Source organism: Spea bombifrons, chromosome 3 (assembly GCF_027358695.1).
Source record: "Spea bombifrons isolate aSpeBom1 chromosome 3, aSpeBom1.2.pri, whole genome shotgun sequence".
NCBI lineage: Eukaryota > Metazoa > Chordata > Amphibia > Anura > Pelobatidae > Spea > Spea bombifrons.
This window is the reverse complement of record NC_071089.1, coordinates 94,718,713-94,746,582: the sequence shown is the minus strand read 5'-3', so window position 1 is coordinate 94,746,582 and position 27,870 is coordinate 94,718,713. Positions and strand designations below refer to the sequence as shown.

At 38.1% G+C, this 27,870-nt stretch overlaps 2 protein-coding genes across 2 annotated transcripts; both read right to left on the bottom strand.

Moving 5' to 3' along the window:
• Positions 1–1,458: 1,458 nt before the first annotated feature.
• Positions 1,459–16,388, bottom strand: MINDY4B (MINDY family member 4B). The gene is made up of 12 exons (XM_053460095.1): positions 16,272–16,388; positions 16,102–16,129; positions 10,231–10,398; positions 8,538–8,657; positions 7,815–7,909; positions 7,421–7,586; positions 4,835–4,900; positions 4,121–4,191; positions 3,632–3,704; positions 2,429–2,596; positions 1,978–2,158; positions 1,459–1,601 (listed from the first exon to the last, which is right to left on the bottom strand). The coding sequence occupies exons 1-12, from the start codon at positions 16,382–16,384 to the stop codon at positions 1,459–1,461; spliced, it is 1,392 nt and encodes a 463-aa protein (XP_053316070.1). The 5' UTR covers positions 16,385–16,388.
• Positions 16,389–22,734: 6,346 nt separating this feature from the next.
• Positions 22,735–27,529, bottom strand: CLRN1 (clarin 1). The gene is made up of 3 exons (XM_053460681.1): positions 27,039–27,529; positions 23,776–23,955; positions 22,735–23,141 (listed from the first exon to the last, which is right to left on the bottom strand). Exons 1-3 carry the CDS (start codon positions 27,289–27,291, stop codon positions 22,876–22,878), a joined length of 699 nt encoding a protein of 232 aa, XP_053316656.1. The 5' UTR covers positions 27,292–27,529; the 3' UTR covers positions 22,735–22,875.
• Between the last annotated feature and the right edge of the window lie 341 nt (positions 27,530–27,870).

The following is a 27,870-nucleotide window of genomic DNA, read 5'->3' as shown; positions in this document are numbered from 1 at the left end:
AAGGACTGATTAAGGTTTGAAACTTCACTACTAGGCAGAGTAGATGGGCCAAATGGTCCTTTTCTGACATATTTCTACGTATGAACGCTAGTCCTTGGGCATGTGTGTGCATTCCGAAACTGGACTAGGAATGGAGGTTTTTTTTTTTTTCCTACCTCATCACCAACCTCTGGCTTTGCATGTAAGTTATTCATCACGCACAGTGAAGTTAGTGATCTGAAATGAAGGACTAAAATGAAAATCTCCTGCAAGATGGGCCAAGTTTAATACCACATAGGGGATCTGGTTCACTGAAATATTTAAATAACCTACAAACTCCTGGTTTAGTGAATAGTTACCTGCCACAGCCAGGGCCGGCCCAAGACATAATGCCGTCTGGGGCAAAGTTTGAAATGCCCCCCCTCCCCCATTATCTACCCTTCCTCTCCCTACCTTCTCATTATCTACCTCCCTCCCTATTATCTACCCTACCCCCCCCCTTTGTACTTCACTTACCTTTCAGCAGTCCTCTGGCGAGAGTCTCCCTGCTCTGCAACGATGCACGCTGCTTCACTGCTGAGCGCTGGAAATGACGTCATATAACGGCGCTCAGCATTACAAGCTGGCACCGAGACCGAGCTAGAGGGCTCACAGAGGAGAGAGAGAGAGAGAGAGAGGGGTGCCGAGTGGGCACTGAAAACTTGATAAGTGGAAACCACTCGGCGCCCCTCTCTCTCCTCCGCTTAAAAAAAAAAAAAAAAAAAAGCGCCTGAGGTGGCAAAGTGCTGCCTCTTCAAAAGTGCTGCCTGGGTAGGGCTGGCCACAGCCACTGGTTTTCCGTGCAGAAGAAGCACTGCCATAAACTTACCATAACAAATGGGACACTTTATTAATACATAATGTAATTTAAGCTGTAAAGAAGAATTGTGATTTAACATACACATAGCTGTAACATTAAAACATACAGTATGTATTAACATGCATATAATAGCTGGAGTGTTACTTTACATATCTGTGTGTGTATACATGTAGAGCAATGATGCCTTCGGGGTCAACTCATTAAAGTGGGAGCTTGCAGGTCAGGGGAACATTTCAGGTTCTTGCTATCACTATGTGCTATCAAGGGCAGTGAACTTCTCCTGCAAGATTTGGCTTTGCATTCCGCAAAAGATTTATTAAAATTTTTATCACTCATATAGCTATATATTGTGCAGGGCCAGTTCAGCTCTTCTCGCTGAAGATGTTCACTTGGGTTTGTCCTTCATAATGCACATTGATATTGGGGAGTTAAAAGGTTTAAGTGTAATGCAAACTCCCTTTTTAGCAAGTATATATATATTTATTTTTATTGCAACAGAGGTTGTTTCATGTGAAAACATATGTGAGTGAAAAAAAAAGATTATCTGAATATTGACGTTTAGATTCTGTCCAGTAAAAACCAATGATTAAATATCTCTGTTACTGGAGTTCTTTATTGGGTTAGAAGAATGGGATGGTGCCGTTCCAGGCAATGGCTGCTCCTTCCCATTTGGTTCTTACTGTCATCTCCAATGAAGGGAACCTCTTTTCGGGGTCACCTTCTTCAGACTTGTATCGCCCTTCCCAATGGTGTGAGTGCGTATCTGAAAGAGAAAGCAAATAATGACGCATTTCACAGGCCTAGGCCTAGGCTCCTGCGACCCAAAGAGTTCCCAGGTATGGTTATTATGTGGCAGTTTGTCATAATAACCATCATAATGAATTTGCATGTAGGTTAATATTTGTCAGCGAAAATTTGAGTGAATATGGTGCAAAATGCAACTAAAAGTGAGAGAAAAACAAAATAAATAATTGTGCTATTTCAGCCAATTTTTTGGTCCCTGCTCAGAGTATTAGAACTGGAAAAACTTGAAGCCTGCAATTTAAAGGTTATTATAACAGGCCTAGGTCCCTAACATTCTTAAAGCACTACAATAAACTCCACGAATAACTGGATTGTTCCATATTATCAATACATACCAACTGTCAGATGGACTGTTTTAGTCTGGGAAGCCTGGCCGCTATAGAAATACAGCTCAAAGATATGTTCCATTTTCCAGTCACATAAGAGAGACATCTTTGTGGCAAAGAGTACACTATATGTTCCATTTATGTAACACAACCAAATGGGAAACTTGGGTGTTTTCAGCATGCTTCCAACCTGAAAAAAAGAACGGTATACAAAAAAGTCCAAGAAATTAAATACAGAACTTCCAAAGTTGGATAAACAACACAGCACAGTATAGTTAGGGTTAGATTTATACCCTCCCCAGAATAAAGCCTAACTCTTTCTGAGTGGGGTATGGGGGGCAAGGAGAGCATTGTCACAATTCACCAAAATAGAGCAGAACAAAATAGTCCTGCCATATCCCTTAAACCATGCCTTGTCTATCTTAAGGAAAATCTATCCAGGTGTGATGATTGATGGCACCTTAGGAAGTCTGTCTTGCTCCATCTCCTCCCTGCTCCAGTGCAGGTAGCCCACATCACTACGTGTAAGGACGCCATGCTTCTCCTGCAAATTCTGTTCATCCGCGCTTTGATCCCCATTAAAAACATGTGGGCTTGCTCGTCCTGTTAAGATCATATTTAAAACAGCCTGCAAATCAAAGAATTCATTAACATCAACTGATCATTATGATTAAAACTAAGTAAATGCGTCCAGTGTCATTGCATGCATTACCCCGAGTACATTCCAATTCAGAAAAATAGCTCTTGTTTTAGCTATAGCAACAACTACATCGTTGCCAGCCCATACTTATTACAGGCATACCTGGGAACCTTCTAAATGAGTTCACCTCGAGACTCTTGAAATATTAACCCTTTAATAGCCCGTCAAGGTGATGCTATGTAGGTACTCCCCAAATGGCTATAATACCAGCCCTCATGGAAACCTTGACTTGCCAGTAAAGATACACTTAACTGCGTCACCTGCATTCAACCAGAGATATCAAGCATAACATACTGGTAGCAAAAGCACCAACTGGAGTTCTTATATATGCGGTAGAATAGGAAGAAGTCAGATCCAGACTGTGTGGTAAAAAACCTGAGAGTTACCAGGTATGATTACCAGTAACTGGTATGGGGTAAGTGGCATTACTGCTTAACGTGAAGCTTAGCAATATTTATCCTGGAAATCAATATCAACCAAAAACTATAAAGACCAAGGCTGGAATCAAAAATAAGCCCAGACATTTAAAGCATGGCAGCCCACAGGTTGGGTGATTAAATGCTGTTTAGGCTTAGTTGCCCTCTGGGTCTGACCTGGAGTCTCTTGGAGAAGCGCTGGTTTCTCAGGTCACTTTTGGCCATACTCACTCCTGGTCACTTTCCCTCCTACTCCCCCCATTTAATACTGTCTGGGGCTAGCTCCTCACCTGTACACAACTAGCTCTGCCCCATGCATGGCCTGCTTTCCTCTACAAATGGCTGATGCTGCCCTCACAATTCCGCTCCCCTAAAAGATGGACAGATCGGGGTAGCCAGGTATGCCTTTATCACTACAATCCTGATGGAGAGATAAAGACCCCCTATAAATCCTGTCTACATAGCCCGGTATAATATATGCCCCTCTTTCTCAGGGCATTTCTGTATAATGCATAAAAAGCGTTCTCAGAAATGTTTCCACAATTACCTGTCTCACGGTGTAGTTGCCAAGACTAAAATGTAGTAGGTGGGTTGTTGTAAAATCCAAGTCTTGCTTCAGTCTGTAGAAGTGTATATTATGTTACCGAGGAATATGCATACAAATATTCGAAACATTTAGTCAACTATTATTATTTTGGTAACAGATAAAGCACAGGAAAAATAAAATGGGTATCAAAGGGCTCAGAATTTACACAAATCTTTGTTGCTCTTACATTAAGTTGCTGCATAAGGACAAATGGATACGTAATTCCTAGCCTATTCTAGGCGGTTTTTCCAAAACCCTTTTCTTTGTGACAAATCCTTTTTTAGCTTGAGTTTAGACTCTCACCCGTTAGTAATGAATAGCACAGAAATGTTTGTTTAGATTGAGCCATCACATTTTGCAAATTTCAAGATCTACAACTAACTAAGCGGCACAACTAAGTATCCCAAGTTGCCCTTTATTGATGCTTCTTTTAGCCCTCAAATTGCTTACCTCTCAAAGGTCCGGGACAAAAGCAAGCTGTACAGAAATAATATTATACCGTGGCTCCCCTCGTCTCTGAACTAAGCAATACATATAAATGGGAACAAAGAGATTAATTCATATATTTAGAATGAAGTAAACAGTTGATGGTTAAGGTGGTCAGACCATAACCGTCTCATAGCGATCGGATGTAAAGATATAATGGAAAGTTTGGCATCTAGATCTCACTGAGTGGTCAAGCATACATTTATTTTTAACGCCAGAGTGGACTCCAGCTTGGCTAGGACTAAGTACCCCATCAAAATTATGTTCTAGGAGCTGCCACAGCCTGCAAACTATACTCGTTTACCCACAATGCAACCAATAATACAATAATCTTCTTTATTCTAAATTTGAACATAAGGACAGCACAAGATGGAACAATATAACCCATTAATTATCATCTGATTAATTTTACATAAAAAACAAAACAAAATTCAATTCCTGAATACTTATTTTTCCTACAGTTTTTGGTGTTACCCAAGATATAGTTCTAAAGTGCTCTACTACATAATAAAACGTAGGTGTAGCTCACACTCCAGCAAGACCTCCAGCTCTTCCAAAACATAGTCCTGCTTTCCCCCGTTATGTATTTTATAAATTCTGTTATCTTACTCGTAATTAAGGATAATAAAAACATTCATAAATTATTTTTATATATGTATGCATATATACTACACTCACACAATGTATATGGACACCAAGGAACTTCTCAACTTTTCCTTTCTCTGCGAATTCAAAAAGCTGAAGCTATCAAGTAAGAATTAAAAAAAAAAGTGTAAATTAATCTATTTAGAAAACAAAATCAATAACGCTCAAAATGCTGATTTTAGTTTTTTAAATTACAACAAGCATAGTGATGATTAAATTGCATGGTTGTGTTAGTAGCTCATTATTGTATGGAGCAAAATTAGTGATTGCTACTACATGACACGTGCATTGAGGTTAGACACTGATGCTAGGTAGGACAACAAGGACTGGGCTATAAGAAGAGCAAGGATGAAAAAAAGGTAGTGTGGGGGTAAGTGGATTTTGAGATTTTTCTTGAATATTAGGAGGGAGGATGAAAGCTGGAGGTTCGGTGGAAATAAGTTCCAGGTATATAATTAATTACAGCAGGGCAGAGGCTAATGCTGTTGCCCTTCCAAGTGGTGCACCTAGCACGTGCGAGACTAGGCACACTCTTGGCAAAAGTCAGTTCATAATGGACAGCATATGCCTTACCTTTTCTCTGTTAACATTAAACATTTTCTGTGTATTGGTATTGATATAATTTCCTTGTGTTACAATGCTGTATATGCATACCTGGGAACTCTTTGCTTCTTCGGGTCAAGACCCGAATCCTCCGGGCCGCACGGGTTGCTTTGTGTGTCCACTATGTAGGAGGTGAGAGTAGGTTCTCACCCTATTGAGAGTGTGCCTTGACTTGGCAGGTGAGCTTAATTATGCTTTGGCCAATTCATATAATCCAAACCTCTCATTTATATTATGTTTATATATTTGTTGCCAACTTTATTAGGGTGAGAAGCTCAGGCAGTTTTTGTTTTGTGTGTATATGTAAGGTTATTACAAATAGGGAGAGTATGTTCTTTGTAACTTGTGACAATATGAGATGTAAGTTGTTAGCAAGAAAAGGAAAGATGGCTGTGCCCATCAACCTTCACATTTCAATTATCATTTCAAGGGACCTTGACACTCCATCACGCTCCATCGCTTGACTAGATTTTTGTTATGAATGTTAATAGGTTTCATATCACTGAATCACACTGACTGATATATAGCTGCAAGTGAGACCTTTGTCATCCAGATAGGCATGTTACAACAAGCATGGAGCATATGTGAATGTGTCTCATTTGATGTGTCACTGATTAGACGAGCACTTCCATTGCCAGGAACAGTCTAGCTAATATATTGATATACTAAATAAAATGAATGCATTTCATAAAAGACATACAAGGTCAAGAATATTTGTCTTTTTCCCCCAAATATTTTATAAGAATGGACTGACGCATCCTGCCATCATTCCGAACTGAAAGTAGTATACCCAGGGCCGGCCTTTGGGGTGTGCGACCTGTGCGACCGCACAGGGCGCCACACTCCAGGGGGCGCCGCCGCCGGGTCCGCCGCCGCCGCTGCCACCGCCACGGGGTCCTCCGCCGCCACGGGGTCCTCCGCCGCCGCCGCGGCGTCCTCCTCCGCTGCCGCCGCCGCGGGGTCCTCCTCCTCCGCCGCCCCCTCTGCACCTAAATGAAAACGTTGTTTTTTTTGTTGTTGGTTTTTTTAACTTTATTTAACATGGAGGATGTTAAATAAAGTTAAAAAAACCAACAACAAAAAAAACAACGTTTTCATTTAGGTGCAGAGGGGGCAGCGGCAGCGGAGGAGGACCCCGCGGCGGCGGCGGCGGAGGACCCCGTGGCGGCGGCGGAGGACCCCGTGGCGGCGGGGGAGGACCCGGCGGCGGCGGCGGCGCCCCCTGGAGTGTGGCGCCCTGTGCGGTTTGAAGGGGCAGAGGGGGGGTAGTTTGAAGGGGCAGAGGGGGGGGTAGTTTGAAGGGGCAGAGGGGGGGGTAGTTTGAAGGGGCAGAGGGGGGGGGTAGTTTGAAGGGGCAGAGGGGGGGGTAGTTTGAAGGGGCAGAGGGGGGGGTAGTTTGAAGGGGCAGAGGGGGGGTAGTTTGAAGGGGCAGAGGGGGGGTAGTGAGGGGGGGCGCCAGAGGAGTAGTTCGCACAGGGCGCCGGAACACCTAAGGCCGGCTCTGAGTATACCAATAACTGATTGGTGGCTTTAGCTCAATGTAGCATGTCAGGGATATCCCTAGGGTTTGCCTAGTACTCTTGCTATCTCCTTTTATACTTGCTAATATATAGAAAAGCCTCACAGATCCGCCATGTACCAGCTGAGAACCCTAAGCAGATGCATTTTTTACCTAAATTGAAACCTGAGTTTGACCCAGTGTCTCGGAGTAGAGCCTTGCTTCCCAGAGTCTCTGGGTCAGTTTATTCTTTCTCCAGGCAGGATGTAGTAAGTAGCACAGGGGTGTCCAACCTGCCCCTTCCAGCTGCTGCAGGACCTCCCATACTCCTCTGCCAGGCCCTTAGCTGAAGGAGCATTATGGGAGATGTAGTCCTGCAGCAGCTGGAGGGCCGCAGGTTGGACACCCCTGAACTAGCACCATCGCTTCCACTCCCCACCCACTATAGGCTGTCTGAGGCCAACCCTTCTCTTACATGTCTTTCAGTCTTTCACATTTGATTGATGAATTGAACATACCCGCTCAGTAAAGCTGTCGGTTTTGTATTCTGTGCTCTCTGTAAAATAGGAATCATTGGTGATGAGACAGATTGTGGCTTTCTTCCCGTCTCCTGCCATCCACAGGATATCTGTCAGAGCTGCAGCCAGTGCTTTTTCTTGTTGCTTGGGGCTTATGTCATATAAACTAAAGTGAAGGAAACAACCTGATAAGTTAAATATAAAACCAGACTCATTTATATTCTTTCATATACCTACAGTATATACATCTGCAGCCTCATGAATCCAATACAAAACATTGATTGTATTTGTAAGGAGCAGCAATTACCCTTGTTAAACTTCAGTTCATTTACCATAACATCCTATATCTGCCAGATCAAAGACAAAATGATCCCTTTCTGCCCATCTGCCGTACCTCTGAAGAGTACTGTGTTCGTCTTCATTTTTTGTGAACAGCAGACACTTAATGATGTGTGCCTGAACAGCCATCTGAATAGCTCTTGTTCCACCCTAAAGAAATAAATCATATAAATTGTTTGATAATCTGGTCTTTATTAGACCATAATTCTTTTTTTTTGTTTGTTTAAAAAAAAACCCTTGGTTATTTAATTTCAATAGGAATGCAAATATGGAGCATTAATTCCCAGATGGCAACCAAAAAGCTTAAGACTGAAACATTTTTGTATTGGCACTTTCTGGAAATACATATTGAAAAATAATGAAGCAATCTAAAAATTTATTAAAGTATAGTAAGATGTTGTGGGCAACAACCCTCTTTGTTTTTGATTTCCATGTATGGAAGGTTCCTACGTATGCATATGAGGAACCTTGTATCTGGAGGATAAGTATATCTTGGCTGATGGACCAACGAAAAGGGCTGGGGTCCAGTCTGGCACTAGCATGGCTCCAGGCTCTAAAGCAAGCTTGCCAATCCCTAATTGCATGTACTTTTTAGAGATCATAGTTAATAGCCTATCCTTGATGATGGTCTCCGTTATGTCTATAGTTTAACAGATAATGAAAATGTTGCTGCCATTGTTTATGCAAAATGTTTTATACATACATGACTTGGTGATGCAGACGTAATGTGAACTTTCTTTTAGCTTTGATATTGGAAGGCAGAAACTCTTCACTTTACCTTTTCTGCTTCAAGAGAATAAGCCAAGTCTGAAAATGGATCCCTGAATTTGAAGAAGGATTTTTTCCACTCATAGTTGAATGTATGAAATGTATTTCCAAACAGCATCCTCCTCAGCTCCTTTTAAAATGAGAAATTCCACTCAAAATTATATTATGCTTCATTCTTAAGGGTATTGAACAGAATTAATTTCATCCCGCAAGCAGTAAAGTGATCTAGGTAGATGAAAACTATTATCTAGGTAAATAAGATGGAATTCTGCCCATAAAAGGACATTTTTAGTCCTATTGTAAACCCATACTCACATTTATATTTTAATCACTATGTTACTTGCTACATTAATATCTGCTCTTCATTTACAACTCTTCCATTGGCTAACTCATATCTTCCTTTGGCTTCCGATACCACCTATACGCAGAGGACTAATCTACAATTTCTCTCTTGACCTTCACCCTCTCTTCTAATTCACCTCAATGAATGTCTATTCTGGAATTGCATCATAGATGGCATCACACTACATAAAGCTTTTCAAAGATTGAGTTTATGGTTATCCCGCCATCCCCTCTGTCCACAATTCCTGACATCTCTATATAACTGTTGACAACCCCACCATTTAACTAACTGACCAAGTTTGCTGCCTCGGTGTAACACTTGTCCCTACTCTCTCCTTCATCCCTCGCCAAATACTGCTGTCTTCACCTGAAAAACATCTCTCAAGTTCAGCCATTCATCACACAATCAACAACCAAAACAATTGATCCACTCTCTTGTGATATTCTGTCTGGATTTTTGCAACTCCCTACTTACTGGTCTCCCCTTCTCCCACCTTTCACTCTTCCAAACTATCCTCAACATTGCAGCTAGACTAATATTTCTCTGTCACCAATCTTCATGTGCTGCTCCACTGTGCCAGTCACTGCATTGGCTTCCCATACTCTCCAGAATCAAATTTGAACTTCATAGCCTTGACAACTCTGCACCCCCTACATCTATACTCTTTTATGCAAATACACCCCTAACCACCCCTAATCAAGCCACCTGAGTGACCATCAACCTGTACAGATCATCCTGACTCGCACAACTCATCCCCATCCAAGCAGTCCTTTCCTACTGTTTCACTTCCATGTCAACCACTGACTTGCAAGAGCAGCGCCCTCTTCTCTTTTTGTACCAGTTTTTGAAGCCATGCGCAAAAAAATCCTGATATTTGTTGAAATAAAAATAAAATATACTATATGCAATAATTATTTCATTTAAAACATTTACAGATCTAAACCTATTGTGCCATTATATTTTAAATATAAACTATGGCAAAGCAAGCAGCTCTTATTTGAGAAGTTACAAGCTACTTCAGGGAGACTAGCATTGCAAACAGCTTAAAAACCAATCAAGAATTTATAATAATTACAGCTTTATTCTCACGGAATAATAAACACAATACTCTCTTATACTGGCTCAGAAAAAGAATTAATAATGACATTTTCATTTTTCTTTATGATGTTATAAATTACTAAATATTATATTACACATTAATAAATAACTGGATATTTCTTCTTTTTTTGTCAACATGCCACATCAGCTATGTTATCTGATAACTTCCTGATCTCAACATATCAGCAGATACAATTTCCTGGGATCTTTGTCTACCTGGTGTTAAGTTTCAACCTTTATTTTAGTAAGAAGCTAAACTTACCATCGCCACAGCTAAAGAGATAGGATGCCCACCATGGTCTGAGGCAATGATCAGCTCTCGTGGGACAGAATAGAGAGCATTTGATTGAAATATTTTTTGCGGTTTACTGCTTGAAGTCTCTGTCCTCTCTTCTCTATCTCCATCTGCATTGTTGTTGTCCTGATTTTTCTTGAACGAGATTACATAAAATCAGTGAGTGCCACATATGTTCCAATCATTTTATTAAAGTTGTCCTTTACTCTACTCTTCTTCACTGGAACTACAGCTTGTCTGTTAACTAAGCATTGAGTTTTGTCAAGTGATACAAAGTTTGAACTGTTTAGCTTCACTTTTCTGTGGTCGTCTAGTTGTTCTAAAGGCAGAGAGGGCCAATATTGACATTCCTAATCCACTGACCTTGTGTGTTGATGGAGGGCATATACAACACATGGGTGGTTCTTATGGATATGGGGGTGGACCCTAAAAATCTCACCCCTACCTGGGGGACTTGGAGGTGGGATGCTGCTAGAGTTTGATTTTTAAAGTCTATTTTTGTTAGTGAGGCGACTGGCCATCCTTTCCTGCCACAGATCAGGGATGGAGGGAGGTGGAGGGGAAGGGTTTTCTGTTAGTTTTGTACTAACACTCCCATCCCAACGGGCATGGGATAGGGGTGACTGGATTCATGGGATTGGGTCCATGCCTCCTATAGGCTATTTTAATTAATTAACTTTAACCACAAGAAAGGGATGGGTTGCGGGTGAGTAAACATGGGGTTTATACCGGTTTATATAGGCCTTATTACTGCTCATTCCATAGTGCACTGGATGGGAGGAAGAGGGGGAAATATCCCCACTACTTGATTTATAGAGACTTCTGTAGACTCTCACTTTGTTTTTTCAAAGGTTTTCATTTCATTTGATAGCATTATTTTATATATGATGGAAGGGCTACTCACATATGAAACTAAGTTCTAACTCGCATTTGCAACTTATAAGGAACAAATCGTGTAAAGAACCCATAAGTTGATTGAACTCCAATCAGCTCCATTGTCTTGCGGTCCTTTATATGCAAATGCAATAAATTATTCTTTACAGTGGAAATTAAGTTGGTGAATTTGTGAGCTGAACATTTTTTTTTCTTTTAAAATTTGTAGGACTTGGGCTTCACCTGTCTGAAAAAAGTGGACCAGTGCTCCAAAGTGCAGGGCCATAGTGGATATTAGGTCCCAAATCTTCACCTTCTGGGGCTGCATTCCCTATAAAGGGATATGCAACCCCTTCCTTCTCTCCCTAGCTGAAACCAAGGGGAGCTGGATCTTCTAGTGCCCCTTAGGCACAAACCCACTCCTGACCCTCCTGGCCCATTTTTATTTATCCTACACAGCTGTTTCTGCTTCATTTAACGATTGTGTTTCAACGTCTTAAAATAATGATCATTAGCACCTGTTTGGTATAACAGTTTAATCACACACCTAACTATATGCCTACAAAATCCCTGACTTTGTGTAAGTGTACCTGGAAAAATTGATGTTGTTTTGGCAAAGGGTGGTCGCACAAAATATTGATTTGATTTTTCTTTTATTTACTCACTTTGCATTTTGTTAAGTGATAAAAATAAACTATTAACACTACCAAAATATTATGTTTATTGGTGCTTTTATTACGATATTATTGTACTGATAGAGTATTTTTACTGACGTCCAAACGGTGTACATTGTTGCTTTGGGTGAGTTAGATTGCCCTCTACCATTTAAATTGCATATTGCAAGAGTCTTCTTTAAGTAGTTTTAGTAAGTAACTTTTAAAGCTACATTGTAGCACTTTTCAGTTTAGTTTCTCGAACAAAGAGTTCCGTTATCTCTTTCTACGCCTAGGAGTGTTTCTGGCTATATTTCACCTGAAGAGTGACCTCAAATAAAAATGATCAAATATCCACTCTTCAAAACATAAGGTATACATACATTTGCATGTTTCAAATACCACAAGAATTCACAACAAGATTATTATTACTAGCATCAGGTAAAAAGTATGTTTTTAAAAGTATCGGGCTCTTCTTTAACAGTTTTAGTTTTGTCACCAGCTTATCAGCCACATCTTCTAGCCGTGTTATCCTAGCCCAATCTACTAGACAAACACCATGGCTCCTTATGATTCCGCCAGTGGTAATCAATAGAATAGCTCAGTCTCAAATAGCCATCCATTCACTCTGGCTAATGAAAGTCTGTGGAGGAATGAAGAATTGCTTTGTACATGCAAAGCTTCATCCGCATTGACACGAAGAAAGAAAGTCACCTAAAATATTATGTTACTGACGACAATGGCAGCCTCTAGGTTGGCAAATAAAGCAAGTTTATTGAAACATTTTTGTTTTGCTAACCCGCATTACTTTATACAGCACTCTATTTTATACTCAATGACATTTTTTCCACCATAGGGCTTCCCTTTAAGTACTATTTGACATGTCCCAATTGCAAAAAATCAATAAAGCATATAACAATGATAAAAACATTGACGGCGGATAAAAAAACTATTGGCCCATCTAGTCTGCCCATTAGCCCTTGGTCTTTCTTAGATTCAGGATAACCTTATGCTTATCCCATGCATCTTCAAATTTCTCTACTGTCTTAATGTCTGCCATTTCTCTCAGTAAAGCAAAATTTTGTTACGCTAGAATTAATTTTGTATTTACACCATTAGACATGTAGTGTTGCATTCTATAACAGCATCAAACGCACTGTAAGTGTGAACTTGTTTTATGCCATCAGTTGTTGGAAGAATAAGGATAATAGCTCAAATACTTTAGTATCACCTATTCACGTGTGCATCGGCTAGCAAATTGTCCACCTATCATGTGCCTGTGATTTTTAGTGAGACTAGGTTCCATAGCTAACCACAGCAGGCTTTGTGCTGGTAATTATGTTCCAACTATAGGAGGCAGATTGTACAAACGTACTATTGAATTATTTTACAATTACATATTTTATGTTCTTTTTATTATAGTTCTCATAGAAGTCCACATTTCTGCCCACAAAGAGGACCTTATTCATCCTGGATCATAACACTAATTTCAAAAATATAATATCTTAATGGTATAATTGTAGTCTAATCATTTACTATATGCTTATTTCTAAAGCAGCTAGATTATTTCTCATAAACTAATTTATTGTATCTAGTTTTTTTGTTTCTAACCTAAATGTTTCTAAGGAATACATTTGAAGCAACTAATTTCATACCTTTAATAAACAAATAAAAATTGAAATTGGATACAATTATTATGGAGCATGTTCAAGATATCTAAATGCTTTAATTTCTTTTTTTTTCTTTTTTTAATATCTGATGCTTTAAAATGGAAACATCACATTTCATAGCCCACCATTAACATTTTGATCATTATGCCTTATGTGTATATTTACCATAATTTTTTTTCCAGTGAAAATGAACTAAAGATCTAAATAGCACAACTTAACACAGAACAGCAAACCAAGGGCCACTTACTATGGACTTCTTATTGATGTTCTCCTGCAGCAATTGAATGTAACTCACATTTTCTGTGTCTTTCTGTGTAGGGCTGTTTGTACATATGTTCATAATAGATGGTGTAACTAAAGTCAGTGGTCGTGGGGCTTGATGATTGATAGTATAAGTGCTACCTTCCTACATTTGCCTGCCAAGAGTCTGCCTTCCAGACTCTTCTCAATTACCATTATCAGTTATCAGTAACGTGTATTCATGTGTGTTTGTTTGGTTAGACTAATGTAATTTAAAAGGGAACTAATGTAATGAAATAAATAAAAAAAAAACAGGATGCTATTGGTTAAAAAAAGTTTCAATATATTTTTCCAATGAATATATTTTTTCACTCTATATATTTTTTTCTTTTAATTTTATTATTTTCCATATCTTTCCTGACATTATACTATAATATGAAAATAATATTCTGCGCACCTATGTCCCTAGTCCTCACTTTAAACACCAGGTTCTCCTACATGCTAAAATCTCTGCTGCCCCTATATAATAAAACAAATAAAAGACTTTGCAGGCAGGGGATCAATATAGTCATTTCCTAATGTTTCCAGCCATGAATTTTAGTTTTCAGAGGGCTTAGAGGCATGCAGTGGGTCAGTGTTTTCCTGAAGTAAAGACTCAAACGTCAATCAGTCTTCAGAATAGCCATATGCTTATCCCAAACTTATCCCATGCTTATCCCAAACTCTGAACTCAATGGCATGTTGCTGACCAGCGCTATCTTGTGTGTGCAGGGGATGTCTGGCACTTTCGGCCAGTAGGGCAGGTACAACTGAGTGGCCCCAGTCCATTGCAACCCCTAGTAACTAATTTATACACTAACTATAAATACATACAAACACTAACACACTTACTAACACACATAGACACTCCCCCTCACCCACTTACACTAAAACATACTCACTTCATCATACCACACTATCATTCACACCTCACAACTGCCTCCCTGCCACCCCGTTCCTGCTTGTATAATATATAAAATCATAGAATCGATTACTTCTATATCTTTTTATACTTTATGTGCATTATGGATCAGTTGAATTAAGCTATAGATGCCAATCTTAAAGGGAGTTGTAATCTATATAATGCATTTATAATAATTTATTTGAACTGAATTGACATTGGCTCTGTCGTATTTTTTTGCTTTTTGGCCTGCTGCGCGTTTTTGGAAAGGTTCTTCGTATCTTAAGGTTTAGAGTTCATTAAGATTATATGAAAATGAACATATTAATAATATGGTAATTCTTCAAGTTCTCACTCCGGCTCTTCAACAAGACAGATATCAAGGTCTACTTTGGAACAGTACAACAAGCTGTCGGATACAATTTCCTGTCTGATTTAATAGTCTTAATTATATTCACAGAGATATGTATCGGATCTAGTACATCTGTCCCTTAATTCCCATTGAAAACAAAATTACTAATTTTATTCCAAGTAAAATTCCTGTGCATTGAAATGAAAGCCAATAGCATAGCTATTTTCTGACTATCATTTTCCAATCCCCAAAATAGAGGGCTAGGATGTGTGCTCTAAACATTATAATATAGTAGTTTACTTCTAATGATATGAAAGATGCCTGCCTTGGACAGCATGCTATGTGCATATTGAGGGGAAACATATGTATTACTCTTTAAGAACAGTATTCCAGAGAGGTGAGAGCATTTGCCTTCAAAAATAACAGCCACATTTAATACTTAAGTATTTGTTTATGATGTAGTTTATGTTTTGACAGCATACTGTAATGCAATCAGAATGTTTAATGATAGAGAACAATCAATATGAACAAATGTATCAAAAAGGATTAATAAATATTTATGTGTGCATGAAAATCTGGCCTTGGAATAATAACTCACACGGAATACGAGATGTGGGGATTCTGGGATGAAAACTCCTTCTACAGGCTGAATCTCAAAAGTGAGGAATGTTTAATATTACACACTCCAATAATTGTAAAACAAAAACAATTAACAAAAAAAAGATTATTACTATTCTAATGCATTTCATTAATGCGAGTAGAATGATGGATTTCAGTTTAGCTGATGAAAAAACATACATAATTCTGCCTACTAAACATGAAAAAACCACAGCACGTCTTTTCTTGTTCCAAGTGTCCTTGTTTAGATATTTATAGTTTTTATTTTAGAAAGTTGTCTCCAAACCACATTAAAGGGAAGCATTTCTTTTCTTGCAAGCATACATTATATCAGTTAATGTTGTATACTTGCATAATTATGACTCTAACAAGACAAAAAAATAATTTCTGTTTTTATGAGCATTAGACACCCTAGGAAGTCCATTCTACATCATATCTAGAAAAGAGCATGCAATCAGATAAACTGGCATAGTAAGCACTCGCACTCATTACCTCGACTACAGCTTTTCCGACTTCTAACCTGCAAGCAATAAAGAAGATCGTTAGGAACACCGATCGATGGTTGTGATCTTACGTATTGATCAAATCACATCAATATTATGTGCACTCTACTCGTAATCAGGAAAAGGACTAGCATCAGTGAATCTGTGATCAGTTCTTACCCATGAGAACTAAATATTGCTCTCCACTTGTCAAGGTCTGAAATTTTGTTTGTAATCTCCTCTAGCTTCTTCTTATCCAAGATATGGTGTTCTTCAACATCTCCTGCATCCATCTCAGACTGAGAAGACAAAATGATAACACAGAAGCTGTTGATTCTTCTTTTATAGAGGACATGTGAGGTTGATATTGTGTCTCCATCAACATCAAGCCTGACGCTTACAGACTATGTATTACCATTCCAAGCTCGCACTATCACATCACAATTAAACTTTTATCAGAGTTGGGCATACTTGTCTGCGGTTTTCTTTTGGGTTCTGTATATATCATGCTTCATCCATTTTTAACAAAATACACATATTTAGATTTTGTCTGAAGTTACATATCTGTTTCCCCAGGGGTTGAATAATTTAACTGTGCGAATTGTGCTCAATGAAAAGAATAAATGGCGTCATGTCTTATTATACTCCTTTCTTTATGACTCGGACAAAATGAAGATGAGGATAGAGTGGTTTGATAACAGAGGTGACACATTCACCTTGCTCACAGAGACCGGGTCCTATGACACATGTGTAAATGATCAAAGCAGTGGACAGAAATATAATAGAAGTCCACACAAGAAACAGTATCAAGTTCTGAACTGAAGAGAAACGATCAGCTAAACATTTATTTATATGTTATGGTTTTCAATCAGGGTAAAAGATTTGTGTATATTCTGTCTAGATTTAAGGGACTATTTCATGTTAGTGGTGAATGTTTGCAGGGCTAATTGTCTGTCCTGATCATTTCATCTTTCTAACCACCCTTTTATATACTTCTAGATCTGGCGGATCCCAAAGCTCAAGAGGAATGACAATGCGCACCCTGAAGAAGGATGGAATAAAGATGAATTAGTGGCACCTGAACCTTAAACACAGATATAGAGTGTACCATGTTAGCTCTGGAAAGAAAATACGAACATTGGGTAAAGTTGACACCTTTATTTTTACTTTACTTTTCCGTGAAAAGTTATTTGTGTATTTTCTAAAGAAAATAAGCTAATTACTGCTTTTCTTTGCTGGTAGCTATACTAGCTTATAATAAGAAAGTATCATTAACAAATATTTTTGTGAATGGTATTTAGATCATTGTAAGACAGGTGGTTGAGCCTGTGTATTGTTTTGGATCTAAAATGTTTAATAGGTGTGTGTACTTGAACTGAGAACATATTTTCTTGAAGAAGAAAAAAAAACACAACTGTACTAATAAAGCTACGGTAATTCTAGATTTTACAACCATTTGATTTGGATGCTGTCATTATTATGCTGAATACTGGTAATTGTAATACTTAATAATACATTGCTCTAGTTTCCATAACTACAAAAATCCGATGGTCAAGTACATTGAAAATGTATTTTAACCCAACAGTTAAGGCTTCAACTGCTCTTTTATCATTAATCGGTCATTTGAAACCTTGCAGTGTTTGGTGATAGGAAGCCAAATCACATTCCAGGCACATAGTGACTCTACTCAATTACAGACCACAGGTCGGAAAAATGTAACAGGAATTTGCCACTGTTTATTTATTCAGTTTGAATACACATTGTTACCCATTCAGCCCAACACTGTGGTTCAGCTGCAATCTACTATCTACTACCATTTTTCAGTCCACCAGCAAACAATGGGTATTTTTAGTTTTCTTCATCCTACATACAGTTTAAAGCTTTAACAAATGTATATCCACATCCAATCCCGTCTTCCCATTTTCTCTCCAATGTCAATGTGTTTGCTTTTCTCGTCACTATCCCTAACAGACTTATAAATTCCTATTTCTGGTTATATTAATAGCTTTCACTGACTTGAAAGAGCTATACCAGACTTTATGACACTGATGCCCTCATAAAACACTTACATAGTGTAAGAATACATTGATCTCTGCTCATTCAGGGCACTTAGCCAGGGATGCCTATACCATATTAACAATTATCCAACAAAATTAACATGTGCATCATGTATACACATAAAAATACACAGTCTGCATTGAAGGATGGGATCAAAGAATCATCTGGCAGAGAAAACATATTTATTTTTATATTGATGCATTGATTTTGTTAGTTACTGATTATTGGTGTTGCTGAGTTGGGCTGTATAATGAGGCTGCTGTCATGCCTTTTGTCTGGGTAATAGGATAGTATATTGATTGGGAAATTGCATATTAAACACCCTATACAAACACTTGGGATATATTTCATAGAAATGTATAAATCGCCGGAACGGCCTTTTAGGTGACTGTTCAAGCTCTTTGCACTGTAAACAACCTAATAGAAAGTATTAGATTACAACAAAGATAAAATATTGTTACCTGGAAACTGTAGTAAGAAACAAGCTACCCCTGCTTGTAACCAGTGTCACTGGATACGGCTATGAATGATTAAATAACCTATTCATTAATTATTATGATTTTTAGGTGTGAAATGAATTGGAAATAAAACATTGGACGCTTTTATGTATTTTGCTGTTTGGCATTAGATTCAGATTGCTATAGGTGTGAAACACAAAGCACTGACCAATCAAAAAAGACGTCTTTAACAACATCAGTTAATTGGTATTTATCAAATAACACCTAAAGATTTTTAAAACTTTCACCTGAAAGTTTACCATTGTTCTTATAACTTGCATCATTAATACAATGGTTTGTCAAAGCAACATAGTAGGACACATTTGTGTTTAGGTCGGTTATTTTAGCCCAATCTAATCGACAAACATTTTTTTTTATAATACAGCCACTGTTAATCACCCGGGGACTGTATGACTTATTAAAGTCTAAGGGAGGACTACTTCTATAGATAAGCAATAGATCAGCTTTCCCATAAACAATTATTTTAACACCCCAGACGGGAATGTCTAGGGTGGCATTCTACGCAACACCTGCAATGTTGACTAAAGGACTGCAGATATAGGGGGCTTATTGTATATGACATAAACTCACTGCTTACTTCCAAAAACTAAAAGTAAAAAGAAATAACATTCAAAACTTGTGAACTCACCTGAAATCCAAATTGTTTTTGATCAGGAGGACCAGATTTGTTCCCTGTAATGCCCAAGGCTTTCTGTTTTGTGTTGCTCATTTCATAGTGTGACTTTCCCCATTATATATTTATTTATGCAAACAAATCTTATAAGCCTACTCTCTGCTCATCGGGAAAAAAGCTGACAAAGTACACAACCACAGTGACGCTCCCACTGTCACTATGGAAATATAAACACTTGAGATGGTTCATTCTTTCCTGATTGCAACTAAATACCATGAAGTGTGGCAATGTGCAGCCCATTGGCAATGATAAACAAAACCTCTGAATTTGGCAACATTTATAAGTTCCAACATGTACTGTATATACGTAGTGAAGTTCTAAAAGGAATGCCCCATAGCCTAAAATGCCTCCTCTCCTATTTGGGGCCATCATCTTTCTCCTCAGCTCGTTTGAGCAGGGTCCTCCTCACCTTTTGTTTCTCTAAGTCCAGATTGTTATCAGATGCACTACTTGTTTACCAGTTGTACAGCGCTGTGGAATATGGTGGCCCTACAGTATATAAATCAATACATAATAATTAGACTTGGGGACCGGCCAACTTCTTCATGTTTGACTTCCTGTTCGTCTTCGTGGGGAAAAAAATCTTCGAAAATACCTGAAATAGCACATGGGGCAGAATTACCAGATTTGGAAAAAAATGGTTTTGAAATAGCAAAACACTACTTGTACTTATTGCCCAATAACTTGAAGAAAAAAGCAAAAAAGCAGAAAAACACTGGGTATTTCTAAACTGAGGACAAATAGCAGAATCTATTTTTCATGAGTTTTTTTTTTTAGATGAGTAAATTGTTACTTTGCCTGCCTACCCCTTGCTGTAGGCCAGTTGCAGGTTGCAAATGGCCATCTTCATTAACCTTTATACTCATTACAGGACATGAGTCCCAGAACATGTCCTCTTAGACATTGGGTTGCTCTTTTGATTTAGAGACTCTACAGTGGGTTGAAACAAACAAGCACTTTGGTAAATAAATCCCTATGGTTACTTTGGTAAGATAAAAATGCCCAGATATTTCTCCCAGAAAGCAAAGCCAGCCATTATTAAAATCCCAGTGTCTAGAATGTGATCCTACATGTTGTTCATCATAGTGTAATTACCTGTCCTGTTGTATCACAGATAATTTAATTACCGCCTCTGTAAACTGCTATTGGAAATCTGTAGATGCTTGTAATAGAAATGGATTCATTAGAAAGTCAGTTGTATATCATGTAGTGTGACCAGATGCTCCTTGGACCTGGGAGACTTGGAAAACTGAATCATGCAGGTTACATAGATGCAGGCGCTGTCCCGATTTAGCCAGAAACGATGTCTGAATAACAATAAAGGTCCGTACATGGTGGAATGTTCGATAGAAAACCCAAGTTTGGGCCGTTAACATTATACCCAATATATGAGCACACACCTGATTTTTCTTGGGGGATTATATCTGTTCATGCCTATCCAAATGTTACACATTGCCTGCACCGACATTTCTTTTGTGTTGTAATATTCTTTTTACTTTTTTTTTTTAACATGGCCTCTCAAACACAGTGGTTTTCATCAAACTTAATACCGAAACATGGAAACAAATGACTCCTGTTATTACACAAGCAGTATTCTCATCTAATACATGCAGCCCTGAGCTTGATACCTTTACATTATATTTTGTACATGTTAAAACACATTTTGTTTCTCTTTGTATTAAAGCCGTTCAAGAATAAAATAACACAATTATTTGTTTTTTTTAATATATTTATTTAAAGTTCGTTAGCGTAATTAAAAATACTGATTTTAATCAATCTGTCCATTTCCACAAATGTTTGGCACATTATTATTTCTATAAATTCTCAATTATTTCTTTTTTAGTTATATTTTTTGTTTTAAATATGAATGCTTCCATGTCTAAAATTATATAAATTAACCAAATAAAATTTCTAATGACATTGTTACAAGATGAATAATATTTTACTGCTCTATCAGACATGATGGTTTGAAGGGCTATCTTATTAGTAATATTTTCTTCTGTCATTGTAATGACGTATGCAGAAAAATGGCTTGGTGTGTCTAAATTTGGAATTTGGAAAATTTATGTAAAGGGCATGCAAAAAAAAAGATAATACATAATATATAACATTTAGACATTTACATATGCACATCCAGTGAAAGAGACATTAAGTTAATTTTACTATTAAAGATAATCATCTGAGCTGTATACAAATTAGATAACCAACTTCTTGTCCTCTGGTGGTTGTCTTCTTCTTGTCTTCCCATGTTTACGGCAGATGATTTTCGGGCCCCCCGATAGTCTCCTACTTTCCATCAATTCTGACACCATCTTTCCTTCACATTCCCATATGCATATTAAAGGTCCATGACCCACCTGAACTATTTGTTGTAAATTTCTTATGAGGATAAAACAAACTAGTGATCTATCAAATAAAGCAAATATTGAAATGCAAAAATGGACTGTGGATGCATTGGTACACAATTCATTCTTTTTGTATTTTGCATCGCAGGGGTTGACAGAAGTGGAAATCTGTAGGTTCTCCATCAAGGGTTAAGGGGCTGTGCGAACGACTCTATTGGTCGCCTGCAGAGTCCTCCTCTGGCATCAATTGGCCGGCGCCCAAGTCTACTGATTACAATGGGAGACATGCAACATAGGTCATAGGGGTGCACCACCAAAAAACAGGTTGGCTTTATCTAATTATATAGGGTTTTTTTCCAACATGGATCTTGGGTCTGAGCTGCAATACATGGTGTTTTTGCATCAAAAAGAATGTTGGGAATGCTGGAAACTAACCGGCACCTCCTGATTTCTTTAGGTCTTTTTATTACAACTTGCAAGTCACATTCTTGGCAAACATAATAAGTGAGAAAGTCTTACTTATTAAATATGTTTAGTAATAAGAGAAATGACTGAATTTCAGGTCAGGCAATTAACTTTCACTTGTGTCTCATACTGGGTTGGGATCCCCCCCCAGATGGTTCAACTGGATCCAATGCAAAGACTGTGATTTACCCAAGAGGTCTTGGATAATTGTACCCAGAGGTCTTGTTATAAATATTTGTGGGAAGAACCGATAATAATAAAAAGGCATCAAGTGTCACGCCAGGACCCCTTGATGCCCTCTCTGTGCTTTAGTTTATACATCTTATGACAGGGCTATAAATGGTGTTCTATGCTATAAATAACATTTATAGCATAGAACACCATTTCCTGCTGCTGAATTTTCAGCAGCTGTATTTAAGGTTCAATTTACAGATTTAATTTGAGTTTCAATTTGATTCAATTGGCCATGGCCCTAGATTGCACATCATTTGCATAACATATTCATTAAGTCGTGGACAATCAATGTGTATGTCTACAGAGACCAATGTGCTGGGGGATGGGGTACATGCCAAATGTGTTCCTGTGCTACTAGGCAAGACCTGCCACCTCACCCGAGAGTTTCAGCCTGCTTCTTTAAAGAATACTACCACATTAGTGCTCCTTTTCAAGTGGCAAGCAAATATTGCTTGCCCTCTCTAAATGTTCATGTTCCGTACTCTGTAATCTTAATACATTAGGTCAATTGCCCCAGAACTTGTATCAAGATCTTTAGATTTAGTAAAAGGAAAATCAAATCCAGCCAATCGAATTAGAAAGATATTTAAGACGTGCACAAGTGTGCAAACCAGAACGATCCAGAATGAGTTCTCAAAATGCTCGCTCTGAGTTTTGAATATAAACCCTCCTTCTTTATAATTTGCAATTTTCTCTGTCAGATTGTGCATTTTGACTTCCGAAGAGAAGAGGATCAAAACAAGACTGCCGCAGGAAGCTAAAAAAAAACCCACAAAAGAAGTTCATCAAAATACAATTCTCTCATTCTCAATTAAACTTCTAGAATGAAATATAATCAGATTAAACTGATTTCATTCTTTCTTTCAACATGAATCTTACTTATAGTCATTGATATGTTGTTTCTGTGTTATTGCTTTCCCGTTACAGCGTAATACAGCGGTAGGAAAAACATTTCTGAAATGTAAATGTACTGTTCTCTGGTGTTGCATATGGAGAATTATCTGTGGATTGCAAATCAGCCAAATCTGACACAAAGGTGAAAAAACCTTTGAAATATTCTAAATATGGTGTGGGAGACAAACGTTGTTGCATATTTGAACTAAGGAAGTTTGCTTGACTTGTGTTATACATAGCATTTTATGCTATTGTATCTGCTATATCACACAAATGGATTTAATATTTGCAAAACTGTTCCTTTTACCTAAGCATATGTGACTTTATTTTTTTGGAATGTAAAGACAAAAGAATGAGGTATAAGCATATCAAGTTTTATGGAAGTTGAACTCAGCATTTTTACTAATCTAATGAGATGTTTGAAAAACATCGTTTTATTCATATGGCGTTTAGATTATGGATCTACTTGAAGATCAAGATTCAAGATCCCTACTTACATGACAGGAAGCTCCAGAAATACAATCCTACAGGACCATGGAAAGTCTCATATGGGTTTCCAAAGGCATTGAACATGAAGAAACCGGTTCCCACCAGAGCAAAGATGATAAGTGCTGTGGTGAAGATGACAACACTTACATGTACGCTGGCAGGTATAACACTCAGCAGATCTGGAAAAACTAGACACATAAACAAGAATATCATCATTATGACAGCCAAAACATGATTATAAGATCCAGTGTACTAATGTATTCACATGGACAGAGTTGGCTACTGAGGACTAAAAAAACACCCTGACACATTTCTATGTCCATAAGGATTATGCCCACTTGTTGTACCATTATTTAGGGTGACATGCTTCCCCCTTATGAACAATGTATATGAATGCATGTATATCACACGAGGATGCACACAGTGACATATTCAGGCCTACACCAAATACCTAATCAAAACAATGCAGCAGCTTGTCCTGTTGGGCGATTAAAAGGCCCAATGCAATACTTCTCATTTGGCCAGGTAGCCAGATTAGAGATCTTGCTTGTAACTGACATAGTTACATTATAGAGGTCAACATCTTACTGACAGCATAACAATCTTACATGGTGTCATGCTTCTTTCTGAGGCTGAGTTTTTGGATATGATGTCATATGACGTCACTCAGCAGGAAGGATGTGCAAGCCAAGACCCAACCAAAGTAAACCATTATATGCACCATCTGTGTAGCAGAAGAAGCATTGGACTGTATGCAGGAAAAATGATTTTGGTGCAAAGTTTGTAAACTTCTCTCATCACCCTAGCACCAATGGAGTAATAATACTGATCAACTATTCCATTGTTTGCAATGGTGATAAGGCCTGTTCAAATGTTCCAAACTTGTATAAACCCACAGAAGGAAGTCAGTTACTAATCCACCCAGCATACTATAGGGTATAACGCATCCCTAAAAAAAAAATATATTTTCCAAAAGCTACTTCTATTGAGGTCAAAGGGTATTTCAGTAGGTGCTTCACTTGACAGGTTAAGCATAATTGCATTTTGGAATAACTTACTATTTGAAATGTAACATTTTATGCAGGTTTCTGTTTAATTATAACTTCATTTATATTCCAAGTCTTTTAACTTATACATGCACAGATCAATCACATAGCATGGACAGCACTCTCTCTCTCTCTGATTTTATAGGGATGCTGTTTCATTTTATTGGAACTATCCCATGGTGATTTTTTTTTTAGTTATAGCATCATTACTGTTTTTACATGGCACAGCCAATTGTTTGATCAAAGTGATTCATTGAAATGACCAGAAAAATGCAATACAGTAAAGTAATTGCATCTTGTGTATCAGTGACCTTTGTGAAAACGAATTGCTGACCCAGAAATTGATGGGAAATTGGGCGGGAGTAACACAGGGAGATGGCTTTTCCCACGCAAAGTCAGCAAATTCCTCTTTAATTAATCGCAATGTACTTATCACAGAGCATGTTGATGATTGTAGTTGTAGAGCCTTCTGTGTATATTTATATAAAATACCTTATCCACACACTTCACATTTAATATCTAGTGCCTTGCGGGGTCTAGTGGAGAGCTCACAAAATATTTTACCCTGGGGTCCTCGATGGTATCAGTCTGCGGTTGAGTATAGGCAGACTAATTAATTGATCTTATATTAATGTTTGTAATCTCTGTCCATATTATGGCTTCTTATAATAGCTAACCAGAATGAGGAATCTGCACACTCCAAAAGAACCCAGGTGCTTAACTGTGCCAGGAAGGGTCAGTTCTCCAGTAAATCCAATAGATAAATAAAGGCTCCAGGCACTCAAGAGTTCCAACGTCTCTTTGTGAGATCGAAACGTTGTTCTTTAGCCCAATAAATCTGCCTGACATTGGAACTCTTGAGTGCCTGGAGCCTTTATTTATCTATTGGATTTCTTATAATAGGTAGACACAGATTTCCATATTCTCAAAAGCAACGTCGCAGGGATTTAATGGTGCTCTTAGATGCTGTTTCCATCAAAGCTCTTCTGACTTTTCTCAAATGTCAAATCAAACTGGTGATTATGTCCCATCTAAAAACCAATAGCTTTCAACCATCTTTGGACCATCAGTGGTCTTGTTTTTGAATGAATTCGCATTTGTAATGGTTATAACACTTGTTGACCTGTGGTCAGTGTTCAGACCAGAACAATATTCAAAATGACCACAGAGACCTAAACATTATCCCAAATTAACCCCAAGAAATAAGCCGTGGCACTTGTGCTATATACGATCAAATAATTTCTACCAGATTTTCTGAACAAAAATGAAAAATGTTTTTAATAATTAATATTCCTACAATTGAATCTTTGTTTTGCAGCTGTCCCTTTGCCTGTTCTGTAGCGTAGTTACTACGTAAAGGGGTTTTGCATGTTGGATCCGTTTGTTACAGATCTTGTGGCATTGACGCATCTCTGTGCTATATAAAGTTACCAGAAGGCCAGCCTTAGGTGAGTATCTTGTTAAAGAAAACCTGCTTAATAATTCATTTAAGGCTGGTGCTAAGAACACCTGCTGTTTACTACCAATGTGAGACAGAACATTGTGTTACGAATACACAATGATAACTGCTCTAGTAATAGTATATCCATACACCAATAGCTTAAGCCTCTCTTACGTCAGAATGTGTATATGGTAACATTTAAGGATCAGTGCGGCAACAGACATTGCTTTTAGGAAACCAAAGAGCTTATTGACAATTAATTTGATTAATGATCTTACATATGCTGTCCTAAAACCTAAAATGCCTTATCTAGTGCATTGAGTAAATAAATTTGAGCACATTTGTAATTTTATTACTTCCTTGTTAAGTTTATTAATAACATAAAAACAACACAGATACCTTAAAGCTTTAACTATGGCCTTTTTTCACAAAACAGAGAGTTCGCATGAATGTTGTGGTTTTTGTGGATTTACTATTCATTATGAGGGCCAAACTGGCAAGTTTCCCCAGCTAGAAGAGCTGTTCCTGCAGCAAAAGTTCACTGGGGTTAGCTCTATATAATATATCGTGAAGTCAAAGAGCTTAAGGAGAACTCTCGTGCAACCTCTCCCTTTAGTGAATACAAACCCAAGTGTTATACAGGGCTAGCTCAGCTCTTTCTTGCAGGAGAAGCTCCCTGTATAAGGCAAGTTTTTTTTTAGAATCTAAATTTATTTAGTGATTCCAATAAGTACATTATCACATTCCTACTAGTGTAAAAAATGAAAACATTCTGGATACTCACATGAAAACTTTGTTGGTCTCCCTCCGAGCCCACACTGCTTGACTCTCTGTCCATAGAACAAGCCATACTGGATTTCCCCAATAAACTTCTCGAGCTCATCCCCGGTAGCGTTGACTAACAAGGCTCCAGTTTTACAGAGAATCGTCGCTTTGATCCACAGCTGGGTTCCAAGGACTGCTGCGATTCCGAGGGCACAAACAAAGCTTAACGTGCCAGCCAGACAAAATATAATTTTCTTCTGCACCTTTGGCATGACTGAGCAATATGTCTTCAATGTCTTCACGCCACACAAAACCTGCCTAGATGATGAAGATGGCAACTTATCTAAAATGCCATCACCGCATCTGCGAAAGAACACTGCTTCCACGTTGTAGTCGTTTACAAAAACAGAAAAGCATGTACAAAATAAATTACTGTCGTGGAAGGAACATCCCCATCAGCACAAACATATATCTATCAATGTAAAGCGCAATAAATAAATGCAGAACATGCTACTGTGTATCTCTTTCCTGTGACTTGGTCGCAATAGCTCAGGGCGACAGACGGAGCCTCTGTGTAACTTGATGAATGTCTTCTCTCTAGTGAGCTGCATTCTGGCTGATTGGTGGAAGTGAAATTTCTAGAAACAAGCAAGGTTCTCGTTTTAATAGGATATTTATTGGAAAATAGATACAGATTTCCTAAGAGACCAATAGATCTTTTCTATTAGAAGACCTTGTGTTCATTAATCCATCCATACTAACAGCACTTTCCCCATTCTGCCTTAAGATTTCAAAGTATAATTTAAAGGCAACCCGCCGCGTGAAAATAAAATAAAATCAGTACATTGTGA

Excerpts from the sequence above, each read along its gene's own strand:
- MINDY4B (XM_053460095.1), bottom strand. The coding sequence starts at position 16,384 with ATGGATGCAGGAGATGTTGAAGAACACCATATCTTGGATAAGAAGAAG. Across the intron at positions 16,130-16,271 it reads GCAATATTTAGTTCTCATGG|GTTAGAAGTCGGAAAAGCTG; the intron begins GTAAGAACTGAT and ends TATTGCTTGCAG. Across the intron at positions 4,192-4,834 it reads TTGGTGTCCATATACATTGT|TTCAGAGACGAGGGGAGCCA; the intron begins GTGAGTGTAGTA and ends TGTATTGCTTAG.
- CLRN1 (XM_053460681.1), bottom strand. The coding sequence starts at position 27,291 with ATGCCAAAGGTGCAGAAGAAAATTATATTTTGTCTGGCTGGCACGTTA. Across the intron at positions 23,956-27,038 it reads GAGACCAACAAAGTTTTCAT|TTTTTCCAGATCTGCTGAGT; the intron begins GTGAGTATCCAG and ends TTATGTGTCTAG. Across the intron at positions 23,142-23,775 it reads TTTCTGGAGCTTCCTGTCAT|CTTCCTGCGGCAGTCTTGTT; the intron begins GTAAGTAGGGAT and ends GTTTTTTTTTAG.